Source organism: Opisthocomus hoazin, chromosome 2, assembly GCF_030867145.1.
Source record: "Opisthocomus hoazin isolate bOpiHoa1 chromosome 2, bOpiHoa1.hap1, whole genome shotgun sequence".
Classification (NCBI taxonomy): Eukaryota; Metazoa; Chordata; class Aves; order Opisthocomiformes; family Opisthocomidae; genus Opisthocomus; species Opisthocomus hoazin.
In genome coordinates, this window is record NC_134415.1 from 56,298,901 (window position 1) to 56,326,323 (window position 27,423).

At 40.7% G+C, this 27,423-nt stretch overlaps 1 protein-coding gene across 5 annotated transcripts in view; it reads left to right on the forward strand.

Annotated features, from left to right (window-relative positions):
* The window catches only part of GRM1 (glutamate metabotropic receptor 1), a 199,405-nt gene that overhangs the window by 13,787 nt on the left and 158,195 nt on the right, over positions 1–27,423 (forward strand). For all 5 annotated transcript variants that reach the window (XM_075413736.1, XM_075413737.1, XM_075413739.1 and 2 more), the window contains exon 3: positions 24,362–24,611. In XM_075413736.1, coding sequence (XP_075269851.1) covers positions 24,362–24,611 — 250 coding nt within the window. The remainder of the gene's footprint in view (positions 1–24,361; positions 24,612–27,423) is intronic.

Here is a 27,423-nt window from a genome sequence, read left to right on the forward strand (position 1 = left end):
GTTAAAATATTGAAAAGAGATAGGGATAAAACTGTAAATTATGTGAGGGCTGAAAAAGTGCCCTATAGCAGCAATCCAAGCCAGCTTAGTCTATCTGGTTTTCAAAAAGAGACACAGCTAGATTTATCAAAACAAGTTTCATTTCCTCCAAGCAAACAAAGCCAGTAGGAACTACAGAGCTCTGCATCCTGGTGAACAAGCACGGATTGCTGGTAAGCCAACAAGTTCCAGTTAGAAACAAGACAAACATTTTCACTCGTGATGGTGGTTAACTACTGGGACAAAGACTGAGGATAGTGATGCGTTTTCAGGCTTTTGATGTTGTCTAATCAAAATTTGCTGCAGATGTTCCAGAACAGTTTTATTTGAAATGCAAGTCACTGGACACAGCACAGTGGGATCTGGAGTGAGTGTGTGGGCTGGCATTCTACAGGTGGTCACATATGAGGAGCTGATGGTTGTTTCTGGCATTAAATCCTACTCATTTATGGATAATTTTGATTATGTAAGCAGGCAGGAAGAAAAGTTTAATTTAAAGAGTAGCGTAACATTCATATGTTCACTCATCTGCTCAGCTGCCTTGGAAAATTCAAAGTATCTTGTGCTGTGGATACTGATTGTAGGGGAAGAGAAACTCAGGATAAAATAATCCCCTCATTCAAATTAAGTCCACTGTTGCAATTTACACGCGTTATCTTAAGCCAGTATTTGTTCCCTTAACATCAGTTGGTGTTTGTTCTGCATTTTAGCACTAGATTACAGAGCACCTTAGCTCCTACTAGTTTTGCTTGCTTGGGGGAAATTTTTGGTTTCATGCAGATTTTACACTTCACTTATTCTCTTACTTGTGACAGAAATGTTGGACTTTGTGACTGAAGAAAGTATCAAGTTTTCTAAAGGAACGCAGTAACATTTTTCATCGTCTCATTAATTAGAATACTACTTTGTACCTAAAATGATGTAATTCATCTGACAGCCCATGCAAAATAAATTTAAAAAAGCCACCTCAGAAGAAAACAAGAAGTTGATAGCTAGGGTAGTTAACATTTTCACCCAGGGGTTTCTCTAGAAAGAAATTCAGTGGTGAATTTTGTGGATATTTGTTTTAGTATGAACAGAGAAAATACAGGCACTGACATTTTCAGATTGTTTCAGAACACAACCAGCGTAATATAGATGCTATCCCTTCATGCAATGAACATTTTAATGTACTTTTACAAGGCAATTTAGAGTTTAGTCATGTCTGAAAACTCCTTGTCCTTGTCACACCTACTTGTGCCTTTTCTACTGTGTCCAAATATATATGAAATCATGTATACCACTTTTGTCATAGCTGTGGTGTTGCCTGTGCAGTATGAAGCAGAAATGTGCTCATACCACAAATATCCAAAGTCACATCACTGCTTTTTATAGTTCATATCCTGAGGACATATGAATAATAAAATGCTCTTTAAAATTCTGGCAATATATCTGTATTTACATTCAGAACCATGATTTGACTTCAGTGAAGTCTGTGGGAGATTAGCTATTGACTGAAATTTAGCCATACGTCTGACTCCACGGAAAGATCCTTCAAGGTGCAGAATACTTTTGCCTGATCACAAGCGAACACTAGCTTAACTTTAAGTGCTTGAATTTTGGAGGACAAGAATTAACCATACACTTACAGGACACAGTTTCTGGAGATTGCCTGCATGACAGCAGCGTCCAGTACCTTACAAGATTAGGCACAATGTCCTTATCTCACATTGAAGACAGGCTTTCTACCAATAAATCTAACATTTGTAAGCCTTGTGAAGGTCTGTGTAGTGGGTTAGGCTGGGGGAACCCAAACAGCCTCAGAACTGTGCATATCAGAGGATTACGAAAACTGATGAGTGGGTTGACTAAAGGCTGTAGCCCGCTGGAGAAAAAGGGCAGGATTTTGGATGTGCTGCTTTGAAGAGACAGGTAAAAGTTAGTTGCTGCTGTCTTTCTTAATTTAAAGAGGAGTGCTGAAATAACTGATTAGCTTGGCTATCTTTTCTAATTTTGTAAATAGAAGATCAAGGTAAGTAGGCAGCTGACTGAATGCTGAAACTTCGTTGTATTTGCCCAAGTAAGAATTAGAATTTATTTTTAAGTATTTTATTTGTTTTGCTTTTATTACTCATTTTCTAGGAACTGGATTACAGTAGGGTAGATGTCGTTTGGATTTTTTTCTCTCTCTTTTTTAATGAATACTTTTAGAATGCTGGTTTGTACATGCTTAAATTCACAAGCTCAGACTGCTCCTTTATCATAACACATGCAGGAAAATAACATGCAAAGCAGAAAAAAAAGGAACTACTGTGTAACCATCACACAAAGAGTTCTCTTGTAAAAGTCTACTGGCTTTTTGGTGTGGTATCCCTATATTAGTATAAGCTTTAACTTCAAAGGAAGCTATCTTAACTTGTCTACCCTCTAACAAATGCTAACTTAAATTTCAGAATACACAATATTTTGTGAAACAGAAAATTTAAAACAATTACAAATTACAGCTCATATTGAGAATAAGCAGTATGCATGCTTCATTGCTTAGCAGGCAGGTTTCATTGTGGAGCCAGCAGAACACAGAGGTGACTGGGAGCTGCCACAGAACAGCACTGGGTTGCTTTGTTTGGGGAGAAATTTGTCAAAATGAAGATTCTTGTAGAGTCATTTGAATTCTCTGAATCAGCACCTTCCAAAGGGGGAACCATCCTATAGTAATCTTCTAAGGGGCTCTGACTCTAGCTCTGGGTCTCATCATCCCATCCCCTAATAATCACAGCCTGTACCTTTCTGTACCAAGTTCTCCTAGTCTTCCCTACAGCTGCCTGTTCCAGGCCTGTATCTCAGAGTCAGTATTAATACCTAGAACAGTTTCTAAAAATCTCAGTTGACTATGCATTGTTTTCGGAAGGTGTTGTCTTCTGGAAAAGCACATGGTTATTGCCGAATCAGTCTTCTTCAATACTGTTCTTTTCATGTTTTTACGATAAACCACCACATTTCAGTAATTTGAACAACCAGGTGTAAGCATCCCTGGACCATACGGAATTGATTGTCATGCCCTTAGTCACTGGGAAGTACATTTTCTTTAGAATGAAAAAAAAATCTGTCTGAGTCAACCTGCAAGTTTGGTTTTCAGGCAGGCAAAGAATTTGAAAAAGGCTTTGTAGTCATTACAATTATATCATAATTAGCCTTTTATTAAGTTATTTTAATCAAAAAATAGAATTCACTTTCAACCTGATTCCATTGATGTCAGTGGAAGATTTGCCACTGATTTCTGTAGGAAGAGGTTTGGGGGTATAATTATTATACAATTTCAATGTAAATGTACATGCACACGAGGAAAATGTACATGTATATGAGGAAAGAGGCTTCTAAAACAGGGGAGCTGAGGGAAAGCCTGTATATCTTACTAATAGAAAAAATATTTCTTCAGTTTGCCTCAATTTTATGTAGAAAGATTTCAGAGATACATTCCAAAAATGTAAATCTTTACAAAGAATTTCTTCATGGTAATGTACATTTGAATTTCTGTCTCGTGGAAAGTTGGCTTCATGCTGCTACTAATTATCTTTGTGGTGACAAAGGCCGTTGTTATTTAGAATAAAGGGAAAAGAATGATCTCCATATGGTAATGAGGAGCATCAATAGGGCAAGGCACACAGTTTAACAAACAAGAGGGTGGGGATGATGCACACCTGCAAGCACAGATGTTTTACCCTTAATTTCTGCAACTTTGATTTTTTTCAGAGCATTTAGGTTCTGCATGAATCAAGGAATTCTGCTTCAATGCTAATTAGGGAATAGATCCAGTAGACAAGAGGGATCCAAGTATATTTCAGTTACATGAAGAAAAAAAAAAAATGGGGACGTTTTACCTTAGTCCTAACTCATCTTGAAATGGTTATTGGCTACAGCTCAACTGTAGAGATAGGTGATTCATTCATGTATTTATTATGGAAAAAAAGTGCTTTGGACTACTGAAAATAAAGATTTTAACATTAGAAAAAAATGTTATACTCTGGAATGCTCTTAACAAGAGCCAGGAAGGGAACCATGATGGTGATTCTTATTTTGCATGTTATCTCACTGATCACACTAACTGGAAGCGATTCTGGATCAACTTTTCCTCTGAGAAGACGGGAATACCATTTTGTGAAGCATTCCTGTCAAATGTTACACTACTGTATTTTGCAAGAACTCTTTTCGTGTTCATTATTCCAAGAGGTGGGTTGGCCCTGGCCAGCAACCAACTACGCACAGAGCCACTCACTCGTTCACTCCTCCCCAGTGGGCTGAGGAGAAAAAATAGGAAGAAAAAGAGCGAGAAAACTTGTGTGTTGTGATAAAGACAGTTTAATAGATGCAGGAAGGGGTAAAAAAACCCCAAGTGAAACAAAGGGAATTGTTCGCCACATCTGACAGACAGACATCAGCCCAGCTGGTCTCCAAATCAAATGACCCCCTTGGAAGCCCAAACCCCGCTTCGAGCTCAGTTTTTATTGCTGAGTGCTTTGTCATACAGTACAGAGTAAATCCCTGGCCAGTCTGGGTCAGCAGTCCTGGTTGTGTCCCAATCCAGTTTCTTGCCCATCCCCAGCCTACTCACTGTGGGGGAAGGAGAGGACAGAGTGGGAAAAAGAGAAAGCCTGGGTGCTGTGCGAGCACTGTTCTGGAACAGCCAAAACATTGGTGAGTTACCAACACTGTTTTAGCCACAAATCCAAAGTACAGCCCCATACAGGCTGCTATGAAGAAAGTTGACTCCATCCCAGCCAGATCCAGTAGAGTCCAGCTCAAGAAATACCACATTTCAGCGATTAAGTCACTCTCCTGTGTGAAAGATGTATTATTTATTCTCTCATGTCAAAACTGAAGCTGTATTGCCCACTTCTCTGATGAGTGCTCTAAATGCTGAACTGCTTGACTTGAACTTTTATGTCTGCAGAGGCCTCATTGAGTTTGTGATGTTGGCATGCTGAAGCTTTCACAACTAACACATTAGAGTTAATGGCATTTCAAACTGTAGCTGGTCAAGTACTTTGAAATGCAATATCATTTAATCTAGATTTACAGCCTAGGGCACTCTAATGGACAGTTCCCAGGTTGGATGCGTCATGCTGAAGTAGCCTGGATATCTGTGTGACTGACTGTGCTGACAAGTTATAGGGACAAATTACGGACAAAGGACATTTGCGACACTGAAGTTTGAAAGTTTCTTCAGTTTTAAGATATTCCCAAGTGTTCTAGAAACCATGATTGAGAACTTCATGTTTTAAACTTCATGTTTTGAACAAGGGAACTTCAACTGTTTTGAAAAAGGAAACATATTTTAGGAATGCAGAGTAGAGGCAGAGGTCCAACCATGGTGCCACTTGAGCAGAAGTTTCCCAAGATACAGTCCAATTCAAAATGATGCGATTCTTCAAATATCTTCTTCATGGACACCCCACATCATATAATTGTGTGTGTACACTTTACCCATTTTAAAATCCAGCCCGGTAAGTTTTGTAATACCAACAGTTCACTTGGAATGTTTTTCTAGAATGTTATTCTTTCTACAATTAGAAGCTGCTGCTTAATGCTTTGCTTTTGGTTCTTGCTTTGGAGATTTCTTTCTTTGATCTGAGAAGGAGATTGGGCCCTTGGATAGCTCACTTTAAGTAACATTTTCCTGTATTCCATGATCTTGATGGCTACTCTTCGAAACTTCACCAGTTTTTCAGTATCTTGTAGTACTGGATATTATTGCAGAAGCAGTCATGCTGCTGTCAAATAGAATGAAGATAGTATGATCTCTCTGTTACTACAGTATTGCATGTATTTACATAACTAAAAAACAGTTATTTTTTTTTAGCCACAGCATTAACTTCAGTGCTTATGTATTATAATCCCCAGGCCAGTAATTGTATCCCATGGTGGAGCCCAAGATCCTGTATGTGCGGCTTTTTTTGTTCCTAAGAGTTTAAATTTGTATATGTATTTAGCTGCATATTTCTTTTTCTATGCCCAGTTTACTGAATTACCTAGATCATGCTGCATTAGTAACTTGTCTCCCAATCTTACTGTCATTTGCAAATGTTATTGGTAATGCTTTTGTATTTTTATTTTTTCAGGTCACTGATTAATGTTAACTAGTAAAATCTAAGAACAGATCCTTATGGGACACAATAAAAAGACACCCATTCAAAGACACCCAGTCAATCAGTGTTCCTTCACTGCAAGTATATGCTGAAATCCTCCAGTCAGATCTTAATCTATTTCATGTATGCCATACTGATTCTTATCATTCCAGGTTCATAGCCAAAATGCCATGCAAAATGAAGGTAGATGTCCTGTATAAATCTAACCGTATTGCATTATTACTTTTAGTAACCAAACTTGTAAATCCATTGATAAAAGACATTTTAGACAGCTGAATTTGAAAGATCTAGTTTCCACATACACACAACACCCTTAGTTTTTTCCTGCTGAAGTTCCGTGTCAGCTCCTGAGTAATTTTGTCCAGAATGGATATCAGGCTGACAGACCCGTAATTACTGAGATTAACTCACTTATCCTTTTAAAGTATTGCACAACAATGCCTTTGTTGCAGTCCTCTGGTACTTTGCAACTTCTGACTGCTATTGAAAATCATTTCTAGTAGTTGAGAGAGCTTCTGTCAGAAGTTATCTGAACATACCCATTTTAAAATGCCCGCCTTTTGGAGCTGCCACTTGATTTCCTTCTGAGTTGGGAAGGGAAATTACCATTCATCATCACCATCAACACTGTCATCATCTTCTGGTAGGTATACATTATCTGTCTCTTTCCCAAAATACAGAACATGAATACTTATTGAATGTTTCTTTCTGTTCTGTAGAACCCCGTCTAGCACTGACCCATCATCATTATCCTTTATCAGTATCCTTTGCTTTTTCCCTTTCCTTTTCTGCAGTTCCCAGCTTCTAATGTTTCTCTGTTACCTTGTGGAGTCCCATACCACCAACTGTAGCCAAATGGCATAATTTCCTTCTTTCAAAGACAGGAAGGCCAGTTCAGTTCTAAGCAAGGAAAGTGGCTGGGAGGGCTTACTGGGAGAGGCAGAGGAAAGCGCAGCTCTGCTTCCCAGTTTGTCGGTGCTGTGTCTGGCATGCAGGGCTGGTTGGTGTCATTAAGGGCAAGAGATGACATAGGAGACAGGAGCTGCTGCTGCTGTGGGAGTGGCTGTTCCCAAGAGTAGTGGTCAGGGCTCCCAGCCTCCACACCTTGGGAACTGCCAGGAATGACTGGTCTGAGGCTCCAGAGCTTTCACTCAGCCCTGCACCTCAGGGCCTCTCCTCCCTTCTTCTCAGGCTTTTGACAAACTTTGAGTCAGCTCCAGTGACAGACCTCCCTGCATAGCAGATGGCTGTTGCTATGTGTTCAGAAGATGGCAAATCTCTGATGGTGTTGCTCAGCAAGGTTGCCCAGTCAACATTTTGGCCGCTTGAGTCATTGTTGTGCCTTCAGCTGTGCCTACAGTTGGGTTTTGCGCTGAAGAAAACCATATTTTGTTTTTCAGGGGTAGTAAGCACAGCAGATATCTCATGGGAAGCGTCTGTTCCCAGTGTAGCATTATGATGGAACTCAACTCTATGAGACAAGAAAGAAAAACAGTCATTTGTGATTAAATAATATTTTTTCACAGCACCCCGTAAGTAAGAGACAAAATAGTTCATCCCTCTCCTGGTGTGTATACATACGTGAACATACAGACGTGCTTCAGATGTTTTTCACTGACAGTTTGTTTTGTGTTCATTAATCTCTGCTAATACACATATCCACTCAAAATAAAACATTATTTAGGAGGGGAGAGAAAACCCCCACTAATCCACTCAAATTAAATCATTAAGATGAAAATAGGTTGCACAGATCTCAAGAAATGTTAGGAAAACCAGAAAACTTTCTGCCTTTGGCTTTCTTTAGATTTGCAATATTAGAGTGCAGGCATCACGTCAGAAGAGCAGCAGTGCTTGCGAGAGAGCATTTATCAAGTGCTAACAAGAGGGTGAAGTAAAATTGAAATGCCATTACAATCTTATTCTTCATTAAAAGTGAAGTACTAAATTTTCCACTAATTCATTTTGGCAGATGATATTCTGACAGCGTTGACACCTATAACAAAATGTGACTAAAGTGGATGCAATTCAGGAAGCGATGTTTTAAGTTTTTTTTCTTGGCACTATGATGTCAGCGAAATAGATAATTCATATTTGAATTTTTTTTCTTAAATATGTTTATCTTTGACCATGAATACTTTTGGTTATAGGCAGATATCCACCTACAAAAATAGCAAAACCATTAGCAAAATCATTGTAAAGCATGGGTTTGTTAACAGTCTTTTCTGTCTCAAGATGTATTTTTTTCACTGGAAATGCAAACAGTATTTTATTATAACCTGATGAGATTTAACAGAAGATGGAGTACTATGGGGGGAATTCTTGCAAGTTACTTTCTTGCAGAACTTCAGGTACAGCTGTTTTGGGGATGTAGGGTTGAAAACAAGGCTGGTGATCATGTTCCAACAAGATATTTCAGAGGTATTTCAGCAATGTATTTCAGATATAATTGTTATTTGTGATGTTTGTTTGGTGGTTATTGAAGCAGATTCTAATCTGTGGCTGAGAAGTGCCAAGTGAAACTCATCACAACAACAGGATTTAAGTCCTGATAAAGGTCATGCTGTTCCTGAGCTTTTCTTTAGATGTTATGATGAAGATTTTTTATCACTTGCTGAGTGCAAGTAACTCCAAGGAGAGCATCAACCACAACTGCTTTTAGCATACAGTACAGGGCAAAAAGCCGCAAAGCTGCTGCACTAGTTAAGAGGCCAATGAACGCCTCCATGAGGAGAGGCAATTCTCCCTGGGCAGGTGTGTTAGCAGTGTGCTGCCAAAGATGGTCCCAGTGCCAGCGAGTTGCCTTTCTGAGTGTGTGTTTTTGCCCACAACTGAAGTAATGAATAATCTTAGGGAGCAGAGAACAGAGAGGACAAAAAGAATCATCAGATACAGTTCCTTTGGCTACAGAGCACTATGCAATAAATTATTTCAGAAGGTTCCTATGTATTAATTCTGTAAATAAAGAGTTTGCCTGTTTTCCCTTTTTTAATAATTGCAGTAAGCTGTCAGACAATGTCTTAAAAATACTATCTTTAAATATTATCTTTAAATAAGAAGTTAAATTTACATCTAGCAGAGACTGCTGATTTACATTTTTTATCAGATCCTGTTTTGTTTGCTTTCTAATCTCTTCATTTTGTTTTAAGCATGTCTTATTGATTTGATATACCCTCTTTGTAAGCTAAGGAATATGCAATAAGACAGTTTGGAAATATTGCCATTCTATATTGTAACAATTCTCAGAGGCATTGTGTAAGCCTGCAACCCTCATTTTGTTCAGCAGTCATTTGCTTGAGCCTGTTTTTTAAAAATAAAAGCAGTAGAAATTCAGTCAATATTATTTCATATTTTTTTTTAAAGGGATTCCATTTACAAGTTTGGTTTAACTTAATAAGAGCTTGGAATTTCTCAAAAAGCATTGGCTTAAGATTAGGGCAGGCAAACTACTTAGCTAAAAATGGAAATCCTTATGCAAAAATGCTATACCGCTAGTCATCAGCCAAAAAAACCCACCTTTTCAGAGATCAGAAAAAAAGAATACAATGATATACCTTTCACTTGAACTGATCTTTAGCAGACTTCAAAAGCTTCTTGCAGTTTCATTTGTCTTTTCTGATTCCTTGTAATCTTGCCTTGGCTGTTTTACTCACTAAGATGTACTTGATTGTTCTCCAGAGTTCATTAATGATTCCTGGGGTTTTTATACTGCTCTTAGGTTTTCCCACTCTGTACATTGGGGTTTTTTTGAACTAGTTTATCTCAGAAGAGATAATCAGTTTATCTCCTAGGCTACCAAAAGCCTCTGAGCATGCCTTGTCAACTGTGCATTTTTGCTTTTAAACTAGGCCCCTCTGTAGTGCTGTAACTATCCTGGCAACACAATCTCCTTGCCTCTGTGTAGACAGCGCGCACCCAAAGAACACGTAGACGAATGCTGGAACCAAGAAAGGCGAAAGTTTGAAGACAGGTACTGCTCAAATTTATAAAAATCTGCAAGGCTACATAACTTTCATCCCTTGGCCTTTCTCTGCATCCAGCTGCAACAGCATTTTTTAAAATGTCAAAAATACAAGCCCCAAGTGCCTGTTTTTGCACATGTGTATGCATGTAACTTCTGATTCAAACAGTGACGTCCGCACGCTGAAAACAGAGTAGATTTTGGCCCTCCCTGTGTCATTTAGCGTGCTTTCCAACAGTGTATGAATAGTCAAGTTGCTAAAGCTGAAAACTGAGGTCTGCCTAAAGCGTCTCCTTCTCATAATATGTTAATATGCATAACCATATGCTTTTCTGGTTATATTAAAACCTGGACAGATGTATATGATAAGACTGCAGTTCCTTTGAAAATACCATAGCAATGTGGGAGATGTTTTTAAGGATAAATGTAATCTTAGACACAAAATCTCATACACATGAAATACAAAACCTAACTGTTGGTATGAAGGAGGGAGGATCATAGAAAAGTCTAACAAATGTCCAAAAGATGTATATGTTCATACAAAGTCTGTCCATGAATTTGAGGTTCTTTGTTGCCAAAGATTTTGCAGGAATGAGCTTCCTCACAGTTGTGGCAGTAATTCCTGTCGTCAGGCTGACATTTCAAGAGCAGCCTTCTGCATTTTTATTCACCCTCCCAGGTGCATCCAAAACAGAACAACCCCCCTCTTGTGTGGGGCTGCAGTGACAGTGGAAGAGAGGCCATCGCATTGACAGAATAGAGTCAGGGCCACATTGTCCTTGGCAGGCACCTTTTGCTCCCTGGGAGAATAACAGCTTGCAATGAGTTGCTTTGCATTGTTTGTGAAAGTTGTGCGTATTGCATACAGGAGAGAGTTTCTTACCTCCTTATTGTTCTGGGTAAGCATCTTAGAGGGCTTTGAGCTGAACCCGTAAAGGCAATACGCTGAAATCCGTGACAACAGTTGGAGTATGATTTTATTTATCAGTAGCAGTCTTTTCTCCCTCCCTTCCCTATTGATATTTTGTCTATGCAGCCAGGAAGCCTTGAGCTGGATCCTGACAGCACCAAAGGAAATAAGCAGTGGCTATTTTCATTATTACCTTCTGAGGCTCCAAACAGTTTCAAAGGAGACAGAGAAAAATTTGCATTCAGGCTGTATTTTAAGTAAAAACACTGTTCACTATTTATTGAACACATGGATGGTGAAAAATACAGCAGCATTTTAGAAACAGAGAAAACCTGATAATAATAAAACAGCTAAACATTTTCTGTGCAGTCTAATTCCCTGAGTATGTAAGTGGGATTTGCCCAGTCGCTGACCATCTCTGCTTTCATATAGTGCAGACTCACAGGTGTGTCTGTTTCTGTGTACAATCACATATTTACAGAAACATGACTTGTTTAATACAATCTAATCATAGCATCTAATAGGAGAATGCTCTTCAAAAAAGCCTCTCTGAAAACAAATCTCATTTACTTAAAGGTGCCCTGTAGAATCACTGTATCATGATCAACTTCTTAAATAGGCAAGTGCATGCTTAGTTATACCTTGAGAAGAATTATTAGGTTCTTTCTACAAAAGTATAAGAAGTGTCAAGATTTTCTATGTTCTCTTGGTGAAATCCTGGTTCTGTACTAACAATCATCAAATCTAACTTAAATATCTTGCTTACTGTGGAGGAGAAGAGATTATGTGGGACTTGTACAAAGGACTACCAAGTCTGCACTTAAGTACTGGAAATGCTTTGCTGGAGAGAGAAAAGGTTAATGTGAGACCTCAGTGGTATACAGAATTTGCAGTGACATCTGCACTGCTGATTTTTTTCTCTGAGACCTATTCCTCATCTCCAGCTATTTAACACTTTTAGGAACCTTTTATAAGCTTGCTGTCATAAATAGCCTCACTGTTTTAATTTGTTCTTTTAACACTTGGCCAAGTTAACACCTATTCTTAAAACCAGTTTGTGCTTCTGAAGCTTAATGGCAATGCAGAATAGAGAAAATGAACTGTTCAGCGCATCTGAAAAAAAAAAAAAAAACGTTAAATTGTCCAGTATAATTAGAAACTGAAAATTTGTTTATTTTTGGATCTCACATGTGCTTTGGTATCAGCACCAATTCAGTCAATTGTATTTGGATTACATACAAGAAGCAGATGATATCTGGCCTGAAAACATTCTATGCGCCTGAAGGATTCAGTAACTTTTCACTGTATGTTGCTTAGATCTTGTCACAGAACATTATGTTACTTCATACCACAGGCGTGTTAGTGATGCTAGGTTATACAATGCCAAAATGGAATTCGTAGTGTCTTGTGCTTTTGGAACACACTCCCATGGTGCCAAGCCAGGACTTCAGGGACTGGTTGCCTTTACTCCCAGTTGAAGAAGGGCATCTGTTGAACTGCTGTACTCCCCTTTGTCAAAAGTAGATCTTCTTGCTGCTGGAGAGAAATATATGGTGTATTTTAGTGCACAGATCAGATCTACCACTCTCGCTGTCACAGGATCAAGAGGCGCACATGTAGTCATCTGTTGATTCAGTCAAGGCAGAAAAGTGGAACACCCTGAAAATCCCCATCGCTCCTCTGCAACCCTTGATGGAGACCCTCATCAAAAGCCATGGCACACATGGGGCTGCCTTGTCGCACAGCTCTGGAGCAACAGCACAGGCTGGCTGAGGAGTCCCCTATAATATTCTCACCAAGAAGATCACATTTGCACAGCTGCAGACAGATTTTTTCCTTGCTCCCACAGCTGTGAGATCAGAGCCAGCCCCATCGATGCCGCCCTTTGGCTATGGTCAAGGCGGAAAGCCTTGCTTCTACACTGCCAGTGAAGTGCCAAAGCCGAGGCCGGTAGACCACCCAAATCTGCCTTGCAGTCTGCCGTCCCACAGCCAGCTTTGGTAGCAGTTAATTACAGTGTTCCCAAAGAGCATGTGTGCAGCAAAGTGTATAAGCATAGCTGTCTTGCCCCAGTAGCTGCTGTATTTGGATGCTCTTGATATATGCATGGCCTCAGCCTCTCTCCTCCCATTTCCCACCCGCCACCCTGCCATCCAGGGTCACCCACCTCCCCATGCCCTCCCTCTCCCCCCCCTTTCCCTCTCGACCTGAGTTCCCATGTCAATAAACTGGACACGGCCTGGCAGAGATGCCCGCCCTGCCAGCAGCTGCCTCTGGGAGCACGGGCAGCCCGGCTGCCGGGGCACAGCTCTGCCTTGCGGGGCTGCACCCCAGCTCTGCCCTGCCCCAGGGCCTGTCGCTGGTGCCCTCTCCGCCTGCCCACCCTGCTGGTGCCTCGTTTCTCTGGGCGCTTTGGCCCTCACAGGCATCATCTGGGAGAATACGAGGTGGTGGCAGCAAGCAGGGCTGTCCCCATCTTCCCTGGTGCTTGCAGGGGGCTGTGGTTATTTCGTGGGCCTTCGGCAGAGGGCTGTTCCCTTCCCCCAGCACGTCTCCGGGAGGGTTTATCTGAGGGCTGAGCAGCTGAGGCCATGCTGGGATGACGTGCTCGGGTTCAGATCGTTTCGAGCTGGGGAGGAGGCTGCCGGGACCTTCGGGCTGACCACACAACTTGTGAGTACCCAGATGCCATTCCTCAGGAGCTACCTGTAAGCCACAGGGCTGTGGGTGTGCAGAAAGCAAAACTGCAATGTCTGGGAAAAAAACCCACATCTTTTTGTCTTTCTCCATAAATTGTCTTTTCTTCTGTTTCTTAACCCAGCAAAGGGTCCTTCTTTTCTCCCTCCAAGGAGCCGTTCTGCAGTCTGAGTGGCAGCACTGCGCCGGCCTCCCCAAGGGCACGCGCGCTGCCTGAGGCTCCCTGTGAGGAGCGCGGCGAGGGCCTCTCACCCCCATGGCCTCCCCGTTCGGGCCAGGGAGCGCAAGGGGTGGCCGGGGAGAGCTCCTGGGCCTGGGTGCGGGTGCCGGAGGGCTCGGGAGGTCCCCGGCGTCGTCACTGGGGCGCAGCTGTATGGACACAGAACCACTGCGCCTCTCAGCTGGCGTGCAGCGTGCTGGAGGACAGAGCCAGTCACTCCTGGCTGCTGAGGTCAGGTCCAGGCTGTGCCGTTTCACTGCTTTTCCAAGTTTTCTTTGGGTCGCTCTTCTTCAAAACCTTTCCTTACCAGTTAGGGAAACTTGAGAGAGGTACTGGGGTAAGAAGGGGACTTTGGATGAGGTAGGGATTCCTGATGTGAAAGCAAAAAGTGTGTTCAGGTCAGTGCAAGAGTTTATTGTCACTGTTGTGACAGTTGTGCAGTTTTGTTCTTTTAGGGCTTAGCTAACTCAATAACTATGCTCAGTCTCAGTTTGTGATTCTGTAGCGTAATGGAAATTCAAAGAGAAGAGGAATTGTTCATTTTGCTCTTAATTCACAAGCAGTTTTTTTAAATGCTCTACCATATCTCATGTTCTCAGGCTTATCATTTTTTCCTGCTTGCATTTAGCCGTTTTCTTCCATCATCTCAGAAGTCTGCCCTTCTAAAGTTCACTCTTTTATATTACATCTGTGGGAGCTACGCAAAGTAAACTAAGAATTTGTTCTTTGCTTGTGCTAATCCAGATTTTACATTTGTTGCCTGTATTAGCTCTGCCTGCATTCTCATAACTAAGTTACCTTTTCATCTGCTGAAACTACAGTAGCCTGTGGGGAAAGGTATTTCAAGTGTTTCACCAATCAGCATCAGATATGCCTTTTAACATTGTGTAATTCAAATATTTATATTGTGTTAATCCTTGAGGTTATGAACTCAATTGGAAATGACAGCATGAATATCTCACCTCAGCTTTATCATTGAAAGAACGGTTCAAAATTAGAATTTGATTTTTTTAAAAAAATTATTTCTGTCAGTCTCAAATCCTACAAACACTTGTGCTATATATTTTAAGTCTTCTGCCGTAAGTCTTTTAAAGCATCACTGTGGGTATTCAAGTCACCATCTATGGCAGTGTTTGCAGAACTGGGACTTCAGCTTAGGGGTGATTGGAAATATTTTGACTAAATGCTTTTTGGAGGGGGGGTGTTACTGAAAAAATATAGATATAGATAAATCTTTTTTGAATTTGTTGATTCTGTAAAAATGAAACACTTCTTTTTAGACACATTCTATTTTTTCTTATGCATTTCAGTTCTGTTTTTGTAGGCTTTGTTCTTAAATTGTTAAAAAATGTGGTTTTGCTTCCGTTGTGGTTTAACCCCAGCCAGTAGCTCACCCCCATACAGCTGCTCACTCACTCCCCCCCAGTGGGATTGGGGAGAGACTCAGAAGGGTAAAAGTGAAAAAACTCGTGGGTTGAGATGAAGATAGTTTAATAGGTAAAGCAAAAGCCACGAGCACAAGCAAAGCAAAAGAAAGAATTCATTCACTGCTTCCCATTGGCAGGCAGGTGTTCAGCCATCTCTAGGAAAGCTGGGCTCCATCACATGTAACGGTTACTTGGGAAGACAAACGCCGTCGCTCTGAACGTTCGCCCCTTCCTTCTTCTTCTGCCAGCTTTGTATGCTGAGTGTGACATCATACGGTATGGGATATCCCTTTGGTCACTTGGGGTCAGCTGTCCCGGCCAGTACGAGAAGCTGAAAAGTCCTTGACTGCCTAGCAACAGCCGAACACATCAGTGTGTTATCAACATTATTTTCATCCCAAATTCTAAAACACAGCACTACCACCAGCTACTAGGAAGAATATTAACTCTATCCTAGCAAAACCAGGACAGCTTCTTATCTCTAGCTTTCAGATTCAGCATCTAAACATTGCTGTCTTGCTGTGATTCTTCCTGTATCAATCCAAGAGGCAGAATTATTTAATATATTATTCCATGTTTCTTCCAGCTGTGCTGATATAATTGATTGCAGATCATTGGTCGTAATAGTCAAAATCAAAGGTAGGCTGTGAGTGAGGGTAGAGAGTTCAGGTAGTATTAGGAAATGATATTTATTTCCATCGCATTCTTTAATGGCTATGTAAAGCAAAGCAGCCACTGTCTTTCTTAAACATTTTTAGATTAAAACACAATTCTTTCTAAAATCACATAGTTTTCATCTGAATAATAAGATTACAATATCCAGGGATTTGATAAAGCATACATCAAAAATTCTATTTTCTCATTTGCAACAAAACCCAAAAGTTTATTCCATTTAGATGAAAAGTTTCTCTGGTGATGGATAAGTTATGATTAGGTACAGTTTTTTAGACAGAAGACTAAGATATATTACTTAGATATTCCAAACCTGATATAATTCACATCTAGAGCTGTGGCTCACTTGAACAGAAAGTACTGGTATCTAAAAATTGTATATAACCAAAATTGCCCTAAAGGCTGTGAACATTTATCTCTGGGGTTATAGTTCAAGTCAGTAGCTTTTTGGATATTTGTTTCAGTGAGGCATGTTAACAGAGAGTAAGGAATAACATTTAATAGTTCATTTAGCCCTCTTAAAAATTGAGGAACATCTGACAGTGTAGCTGCAGAAATCAAGGACTTCAGTGAGAATAGTTCCAAGCACTAACTTTTCTCCCTAAAGAGAAAATGAGTAGAAAATACATTTCTAAAAGTAATCTAATTTCTAACATGCTTTCCAGATATCTCCTAAAGCCATAAATAATGTAGGTTATCAGGAAGTGTTCATTGTTTTGCTGACTTTTTTTTTAGTGTGCCATAATGTTTGGCCTTCTAAGTCCCAGCCCATGAAAACATATTCACAGAGAAGAGAAGGCTCTGGGGAGACCTTCTAGCAGCCTTCTGGTACCTGAAGGGGACCCACAAGAAAGCTGGAGATGGACTTTTTACAAGGGCATGTAGGGATAGGACAAGGGGTAATGGCTTTAAACTGAAAGAGGGTAGATTTACATTAGATAGAAGTAGTAAATTCTTGACTGTGACGGTGGTGAGGCACTGGCAGAGGTTGCCCAGAGAAGCAGTGGCTGCCCCCTCCCTGACAGTGTTCAAGGCCAGGTTGGATGGGGCTTTGAGCACCCTGCTTTAGTGGAAGATGTCCCTGCTCATGGCAGGGGGGTTGGAACTAGATGGTCTTTAAGGCCCATTCCAACCCAAACAATTCTATGATTTTATATGATAGGTGAGTATCGGATAGGATAAGCTCACAAAAATAAAAATAACTATTTCTAACTCTCAAAACTGTGAGGAAAGGTCAGAAGCTGATATCTCTCTCTGTGCCCTCAGGTTCAGAAACCAGATAGCCAGTAGCGATATGTTTTTAAATTTCCATTCATTCCATTAGGTTCAAACCTTCATTCACAGTAAGGTACATGTGTATGTGACTTTTGATTGCTCAGAGTTGGCATTGGTATTTTAAATATTGTGCATGAAATGTGAGCTAAACCAAATGCATAATTGCCAAAATGTGAGCAGAACAGAGCATATACTTTACTCCTTCTTTAAATGTCTGCTCATATTAGAAAAAATAAACGTGAATATTGTTCTCTTACTTTTATGTCCCTTTTCGGTATTCTTTCTATAACTGTTTCTGAATATTATTTTACTAACTATAATATTTAAAACAAGATTTCAGAAAACAATAGAGATTATTCATAGGAGAGTGTTGAAACTACTCTTATATTTACTTTCTCTCTTTACTTTTCTCATCAAGAAATAGAAAACATCTGTGAGTCATTGTTCAACCAATGCTAATCAGCAGAACTAATGAACAGTTAATGTTAGGCATCACTAGATTACTTTTAATACATTTTGAAGAAAACCAGAAGCTACTTACTTATTCATGATAAGTCATGAACAGAAAGAGTAAGTTCAGCAAGTAAATGTTACAAGTACTGTATATTAGCCAGGGGTTGGATCTGAAATGTTTTCATTAGAATATAAATAAATTTCTGAAGGTTGTTAGACACAAAATAAATAAGTACTTAGTGTAGTCTTTGAATACATTTAGGAAAAAAATACTGGCATAAGACCACATTTTAGCATTTCTCTTTATTAGGGAAGTGCAATTTAACACTGATACCCTCATTACTTCAGGACTGACTTCACCTGTGCTTGTATTTCTGACAAGAATATCAATTAATTTTTCAAAATGATGCACCTGCCTCATTCAGGATGAAGGCTTAAATGTAACCACGGCATCCAGTCATAGAGTTTACCTACAGTTGGGTCTTTTTTACTCAGATAATACTTCACCAGGATGAACTGTTGGCAGAATGTGCATACTTTGTAATTAAAGATGGAAGGTAACCTAGAATTTACTAAAAGCATGCAGATCTGAAATATAGTTTCATCTCTGAAAACTTGGACTATGATAGGAATACTGTATTGGTTTATGGCTGTAACAATCATCTAACTTTACCCTTTCATCTTCTATTTACTCTCTTGTACTCAGTTTTACTTGTACTTTAGAAAATGAAAAGACTAGTCTGGTCTCAGCAGCTCACTTTTTGCATTTCTATAAGGGCCTTAAGTTCTAAGGAAAGCAGGCCGCAAGCACAGTTGGCAGAGGTCTGTAGTGTACCAAAGATGACTACATTCATTCATTTAACACAGTTTTCTGGCTTCTGTCAGGCTAAAGTGCAGTTGTTATGAAATCTGTGGTCAACCTAGAAAACTTTGCTAAGATATTTTAGAAGAGTACAGAGTGTATACGCTGCTATTTCAGTTTCTAATAAGGAGTTTCCCTCTCCAGAATTAAAACACAGTGAGGCCTCCACCCAACGCAAAAATCTGTCTAGCACTGTCAAAGGAAAATAATCAGGGAAACATAAGGGAAATTCTGACATCCACAGAGCCATGAGTTGGCCTGGGAGGCAAGCTGGTGGTGGTATGGAAGTCTGTCATACCTATGGGTGGCAGCAGGTTAAAAGCAACTTTAGAACTGAGGAGCTAGGTGGTTGGACTTGATTACAGCAACAGGGAGCAGCTGGCAATCCAGCTGGTCTCCAGGAGAGGAATACCTGTGGTGAGGCTCTGCAAAGTTCAACCTATATTTAACTGTCCTTGGGGGGGATCAATGTTGGAAGGATTTCTTTCTTTCTTCTTTAAAACCATTGTACTTGGAGAAATTAAAATAGCTACATCACCATTCTCTGTAGTGCTATTTTTTTTTTCTCATTTTTCTGCAAGCTACTTAGAATAAAATAAGAGGTAGAGTTTTCCTTATAAGCTTTGCAGTTAGACTGGGATTTTAGGTCTAGTGGAGTTTTTTTCTTTTGGTATTTTCTGCATTGTTTTGTCCTGACTGACATCAGAACTGGACTCCATGTCCATGCAGATTTCTTCTTATTATAAAGTGGCCAGTCCTTTAGGGTTTGTGAAGTGCTCTCCTAGCCTAACTTGCCTGCTTTGAAATTGTCCCTTAAAAACACCTGTGATGAGATATACTCAGTGAAGAAAGAAAATGCTGTTGAGAAAGTTATCTGAACTCTGAAAAGAAACTGTGTGGTAAAAGGCTTTAGGTGGCAAAGTCAACATTAAGTGAAGAGGGGTCACTGACAAAGGAAACACAAATCCTATTTGGAATAACTGGTAAAATGCAGCCTCTCCTGACATCAGTGTGGTTTTAGCGTTGAAAAACATATTCTCAGGAAACATGGAAGTGTTTGATCTTTGCCCTTTCCACAATGACGGAGAAGTCTGGCAGAGGAGGAACAGTGTCAATTCAATGGTTCTGGAAGCTCTGTGCCAACAGAGCTGCCTTCTATGTAGCTTGGGAAGGTCTACACAGCTGTGCGTCCCTCAGGAAGATGATCTCCAGGAATCTCATAAGCATCTGATTACTGAGGTTATATTTCCGCTCTGTTTCATAAATGAAAAATGGTTCTCTTGACAAAGAGAATGGGGGTAAATTTGCCAAACAGTTATAATAAAAAGAAGAGTATAAACCTTTTAGATGGGGCTCATGGGTTCTGCTCCCCATACTGTTCAAGTGTTAATACAAGCAAATAGTGTTGTGTCCAGTGTAGCTGTGAGATGAATGCAGTACTTGCTGTCTCACAGAAGCGATTTATATGGCTAAATTTTTGATACTTTCTTGTTTTGTCTGTCTTCTGTGGGTCATGATTTTTACTACAGCATCTTAATATTTTTATTAAGATAGTTAATGCATGGAATGCCATGAGTGAGAATAATTCCCACTACAGGTAGCTCTCACCAGCATCTTTAGATAGGCGAATCCCTCTCAGGAATGGCCTTATGTAGGATTTTTACAGTGGTGAAGCAAAGCTGTCTTTGGCACTGAGAGAAGAGTGTCATGAAAATCCTCTTAGTAAAATTGCAGACATAATAAGGTTAGAATTTATCTTTACACTGTGGCACAGACTCTGCTTGAAGCACATAAGGAAAATATCTGGTTGTCTGAATAGGGTACAAGCTGAACAGAGCTAAAAAAAAAGAAAAAAGTAGTTAAAAATTAGCAAGGTACTGTGGGGCTTAAAGTATGTTACTTGCTAGCCTAGTTTGGGATACAGGTCAGAATCAAAACCAGCTGTTTGTAGCCTCACAGTAATAAATACTTTGACTTTTCACAGCTGATTTTGATAATAATATCAGTCACAGATAAGACTGGATCTTGTCTTCAATGGCTTTTTCAAAGGAAAAATGGTCATCACCCATGGCTCTGTTGTAACTCTTCACTGGCTGCCATGTCACGCAGATTTCTTCTATTACACATTTCCGCTGAGCCGTTGAATGCCTGTGGATTGAAATGGATGTACCCAGCAAGCTGGTACAGCTGGATATGTTCTTGGCTGTTGCGCAGAGTTAATTAGTGCTTTCTATTCTAGATATGCCTTTACATTGTGCGTACCCTGGTAGCTGAGTCTGATGAAAAATATATCTAGCAGCTGTCATATATTCATTTTCTTCCTGATCCTTTTCCCTGAAGGGGAAGGTGTGCAGCATGCCATCTTACTTTGGGAGCAAACAGACTTTGAGAGGACCTCCTGGGTCATCACGTCTTGTCTCTGGCTGCTGCAGACATCTCCATTATATAATGCTCTTGTGAGCTGAGCAAGCGCCAACTAATGTCAGACTTCTTTCTCTGTTCTGCTATTGGAAAGCTGTTCCACTACTTTGATTTAAGGCTTAGAGATCTTTCATTTTCAGCTTCAGATTGTTTATGCCTTGATTTTTGCTTATTTCATCTATGTCAATGTTGTTCTTGATCTTTATTAGCTTTTTTCCTTCTAGGCTCTTTATCACACTTATTAAATTTTTAGGCAACAATCTCACTTCCTCTTCACCTGTATTTTGGACCTGTTAGTACAGGCGTGATTATGTTTGAGTAACTGTTGTTCCATTAAAATTGAAGCTGGGAAAAATCATTCTGAGTGGAATGAATTTTTCGTTTGTTGAAATCATTAACTTGAATCACACAGCAGAGTTAGTGCTGTACTGATGTAAAACAAAATCTTGTCCTTCCTTAATGTTTAGGTAGGAAACCTGGTACATTTGTTTTCTAATATGCATTGCCTAAACATCTAAGAAGATTCAGTTTAGTCCTTTGGCTCACCTCAGGTAAGACTTCAGGAATAATCCTACTGATTTTAAAAGAGTCTGTATTGCATGAAGTTCCACATGAAATTGGGAAATATAACATCATTTCCTTCCAAAGCATCAGGTGCTTGCTAAAGAGAAGTCAGCAACAAGGCTGTCCTACTTCAGTCTGGGGCCTGAGGCAAGTGCTAAGGGCAGCCCGGCTCAAACAGCCCAGCCTCAGGTCTAGGGGTAAATCCCTTAGTGACTGCAGGTTATGGCCTATGAAGATATGGAATGTCTCCACCCATGTCCTTCTCAGCATGGGACAAGCCCTATAGACACATCATTTACCCAAGTGCAGGGTCGTGGGATGGGGCTGCAGTGCTGAGCCCACAGTGGGGGCTGCCTGGTGGTGTGTTTCCACCAGGCTCAGCTCTTCCCTTCTTCTCCCCGCGGCCATGCAGGGCCGTGGCATCGCTCCCACTCTGGAGTATGTCTGGCTCACAGACAAAAAAGCAGACTGACCTGCTTGCCATATCTGGTGTCAAGTCACAGATTGTAAAAGAGGCCATTCCGCTGTGCTGCAAATTTGTGAGAAGCTGGGGCAGTTCAGTGTGAAAGGCTGTGCGGCTTGAGTTTTGTGTTTGACACCAGACCTGGCAGGTTTGGCTGCGTTCTACTATGACTGTCATAGTGGGTCTGCATAGTGTGTCTGCTCTGCTGCACATGACCCGTGTTTCTGGAAAAATACACTTGTTTTTGTTGGATTTATGAAGAATGCCTGAACAACTATCTCATGCTGAATCTTCTCTCTGGTAGCCTTTGGAGTTGTGATATTTTTTTTATTTTTTTTTTAGTGGAGGAAGTTAGGCTGATTCAGGAGTCTTCCTCATTGCAATTTGCTGTTTCAAACTATTGCTGAAAGTGGGCGTCTTCAGTCACTCCTGGCTTGAAAAGTTCTGGGTTAGCATATCAGTGATCAGCATATCTGATGTGACTTCCTCAATAAATTAAGGAAACATTATGAAAGTAGACAGCAGAAATTCATGCTTCTCTTTTTGAACCGTTTTTTGTTACTGTTAACAAACTTTTTTTGGTAATCCATCTGCTCCTTTTGCCTGATTGATGTTCGCCATAAATCCTGTGCTCATGGCAGGCATAAAATATTAAAAGAAAACCTGAAATTTCCCCTGTCTCCATAGCTGAAAACAGTCTGAGGTTTGTAAAGGTGTTGATTTGGCTTCCATAATGTATAAAAAGAAAAATTAAGGGAATTTGAAAATCAGCTTTGATAGTGTCTGGACCACAGTCACACCCCAATAATGAGAGTGATTAAATGCCCCACTCCATTAATGAGAGTGACTCAGATTTGCCAGTCCCCTCAGTTGGATTAAGGTGAAATGACACCAGAGATCCTGCGTAACTTTACAAGGTTTATTCACGATTATGATAAATCAACTTATTGTGGCACGATAATGACAAGCAAACTACTGAGGCACGATTATGATAAGCAAATTACAGTGGTACAATGATGATAAGAAAACTAAAGTAGTATGATTACAACAAGCAAACTACAATAGTATGATTATGATAGACAAGCTGCTGTGGTACGATTATGATAAGCCTTGCTTTTATAGTTTCGGTAGAGAAGGAAAAGAACATAAGGGGGGACAGAAAAGAAAAGTTAGAGGAAAGGAGGAAGAAGAAGAAATAAACAGATATCACTAGTCCTGGGTCCAGCATTGAACTGGCCAATGGAGAAGGGGGGTCCAGGTTCTGGGGGCTACCGCCTTTACAGTGATTTTCTCAGTTTTTATGGGTAGCTAGCCCACTCTGCTTAGTTGAGTCTCTTGCTTCTCATGCTAATTAATTAGTTGGTGATAACCACCTTTTCTGTTACAGCTGTTAGCCTTGCTTTTCATGTATATTAGCACACATGCTCCTTACAGATGGGGAGTGGCAAGTCTTTTTGGTCTTGAATTGAGTCGGTGGTTGTGATCTTCCCCTACCACATTTACCTCTGACCTCTTCCTGGTGCAGGACTATTGGCTTGTTAGCTGTAAAAAGGGAGTTTGGTACAGAGGCAATTAAAAGTTATCTGCTTAGCTTTACCAGAGTAGCACTGGGCTGTGAGGGTCTCTCCCACAGTCCAGTTGTTATCTGGTTGATTTAGCACCAGACCGCCAGGCACCAGCATGAGCAGGCCCTTTGCTCAGGCCCAGTGCTTAATGGCACAAGACAAGTACAAGCTCCTGTATCCAGCACTCACAGGCTTTGTCCTTCACATTAACACCTCAGATGAGTGTTTGAGACATTTAACCTCATAATGTCTGGACCCTTACAACGACAAAGTTCAAGTATTTCTATATTAGGAAGAGCTATTTCCAAAATTCGTACAGATAGACAGTCTCCTATTCCAAGGGAAACATGGAGCCTAAATTTTGACTGTCACAAACATTGGTCAATCAGATTATTTAAGTGACTTTTGAAATGCTACCAGATCAGTATGTTTTAAGTTTACATCCATCTTTCATTCCCTTTTATGAGTGCAGACTGCGTGTGATATAGAGTGTCTTGGAATGAAATTCTTTTTTCTGTTTTCTATGACTGTTTTCCTGTACTAGCAGGACTGTGATTTTTGCCATAGAAATGTTAATAAAACTTTATCCATACTGTCTGAGCTGTACTTTCCTACCTATCCATCCCTTTGATAGCCACTGGTAAATCAATATCAGAAAAGAAACTTGCAGTCTCTAGGGTTATAATGTCAATTTTTTCTTTTTTTAAATGCAGGAAATTATGGAGAAAGTGGAATGGAAGCCTTCAAAGAGCTGGCTGCCCAAGAAGGTCTCTGCATTGCTCACTCTGACAAGATCTACAGCAATGCTGGGGAAAAGAGCTTTGATCGCCTACTCCGCAAGCTGCGAGAAAGGTTACCCAAGGCTAGAGTGGTGGTTTGCTTCTGCGAGGGAATGACAGTGAGGGGGATCCTCATTGCTATGAGGCGCCTGGGAGTACTTGGGGAGTTCCTGCTAATTGGAAGGTAAGGCTCCAAGTGTGATTTCTCTGCCTGTCCTCTCCTTCTCGTCCTGCAGGCAGTCCTTTCATTTCAGAACCATGTGACTCAGGCTACCCATAATTTCCGTATTTACTTCTGTAACGAATGAAAAGAAGTGGCAAGATGGTAAAGTCAGTCTCAGGGAGGGAATATGAAGATGTATGCCAACTTAATTGGTGGTGTTAACTTTTGCTGAAGTAAATGTTAATTACTAACTGTTATATGGATATATGATGTTAGCCGGTTTGTGCTTTTGCAGGCTCTAGGGGAATGTTTCATACACAGATTTTAGAACCAAAGTAGAGAGAGAAGAAATCTGATTTCAGAATGTGATCTGGAAGTGTGACATGTGACAAAATTTCAAGTGTTTCACTAAGGATATATCCTGATAATTTGGAACCCCAAATTACTGAATGGTTTTGATTACTTGAGCTGTTTTCCAGTCTTATGATTAGAACCTGGCATTCTCAGTTGTACACTTTGTTCTGGTCTTTGCTGTTGAAGGCTAGGGCACCGAAATTATGTGGACTTATTTGTTTTATAAAATATCAAACTTGCTGATGGCCAGGTCGGTCAGTATGTATGTGTGTTTGTATATTACAAGCATAACAGTGCAGACGTGTATTGGATAGGCAAAGGCTGTCTTTATCAAAATGAGAATGGTTGCTTTTTGCTTCTAGAGTTTATCTTTGTAGATATTCACTGAAATATGGTCATTTTAGTTCTATCACAGATAGTCTATCCACATTTCCTTTTTTTGTGATAGTTCTTATTTTGAGGCTTCTTTGACTTTCACCTTGGTTTTTACAAAGTCTTTATGTCTGTTTTTCTGTTTTGATGAATCTTTCTCAGATGATGACTGACATTTTTTGTCTTCTCTGTTAGACTGATAATGCCTTTTTTAATCCTTTTACTTACACTTTGTTTCTTTCTTATCTATTGTTTAAACACCTTTCCTTCAAGGCCTTTGACAGCTGTCTCCATACCTACTTAGCTTCTGTTGCCTTCTTATTCTGTTGTCATCTTGATCTATCAGACTTCTGTTTGTCCCTTTCTTTCCCTAATGTCTTTGTGTCTGTCCTTCCCATAACTGGAATGCTCTCCTTTAGCCCCGTACTATAATATCGGTCTTTCCCTGGCTGCAATGCTCCTCAAAACCCACAATTATGATTTCTAGAAGTCAGATAGCCAGTCTGGCCTAAGTAATCATCTGAAAGCAATCAATGTCTCTCTTCACATAATTTATTTCTGTTGCCATTTTTGATTGCAATCTATTTGGAGCAGAGACTCTATCTGTAGGAGTGTGTGTAGATAAGATATAGCATGTTTGCAAAACTATCAGCATTTAAAAAGAAACAGAGTAAGATGGTATTGAAAAAGGTTTTATTAATATATAATATATAATATATATTATATATATCATATTATATCATGATATATATAGATATCATATATATCATATAGATGATTATATTATGATTAGATTTGTGCTGTGCTTTTCAGCTGCATCATTCACAGAATCACAGAATCACAGAATCACAGAACAGTAGGGGTTGGAAGGGACCTCTGTGGGTCATCTAGTCCAACCCCCCTGCCGAAGAAGGGTCACCTACAGTAGGCTGCACAGGATCTTGTCCAGGCGGGTCTTGAATATCTCCAGAGAAGGAGAATCCACAACCTCCCTGGGCAGACTGTTCCAGTGCTCTGTCTCCCTCAGAGGGAAGAAATTCTTCCTCGTGTTCAGACAGAACTTCCTGTGCCTCACTTTGTGCCCATTGCCCCTTGTCCTGTTGCTGGGCACCACTGAAAAGAGCTTGGCCCCATCCTCCTGACACCCACCCTTCAGATATTTGTAGGCATTTATAAGGTCCCCTCGCAGCCTTCTCTTCTTCAGGCTGAACAAGCCCAGTTCCCTCAACCTCTCCTCGTAGGGGAGATGCTCCAGTCCCCTCACCATCCTCGTAGCCCTCCGCTGGACTCTCTCCAGTAGCTCTTCATCTTTCTTGAAGTGGGGAGCCCAGAACTGGACACAGTACTCCAGATGAGGCCTCACCAGGGCAGTGTAGAGGGGAAGGAGAATCTCCCTCGTCCTGCTGGCCACACTCTTCTTGATGCACCCCAGGATCCCATTGGCTTTCTTGGCAGCCAGGGCACACTGCTGGCTCATGGTTAACCTGTCGTCCACCAGGACACCCAGGTCCCTCTCCGCAGAGCTGCTCTCCAGCAGGTCCACCCCAAGCCTGTACTGGTGCATGAGGTTGTTCCTCCCCAGGTGCAGGACCCTGCACTTGCCCTTGTTGAACCTCATCAGGTTCCTCTCTGCCCAACTTTCCAGCCTATCCAGGTCACGCTGAATGGCAGCACAGCCTTCCGGTGTATCCACCACACCTCCCAGTTTGGTGTCGTCAGCAAACTTGCTGAGGGTACATTCTAACTCTTCATCCAGGTCGTTGATGAAGAAGTTAAACAAGACTGGGCCCAGTACTGACCCCTGGGGGACACCACTTGTCACCAGCCTCCAACTAGACTCAGCGCCGCTGATGACAGCCCTCTGAGTTCTGCCATTCAGCCAGTTCTCTATCCACTTCACCGACCACTCATCCAGCCCACACTTCCTCAGCTTCCCTAGGAGGACATCATGGGAGACTGTGTCGAAAGCCTTGCTGAAGTCGAGGTAGACAACATCCACGGCTCTCCCTTCGTCTACCCAGCCAGTCATGTCATCGTAGAAAGCTATCAGATTGGTCAGGCATGATTTCCCCTTGGTGAATCCATGCTGACTACTCCTGATAACCTT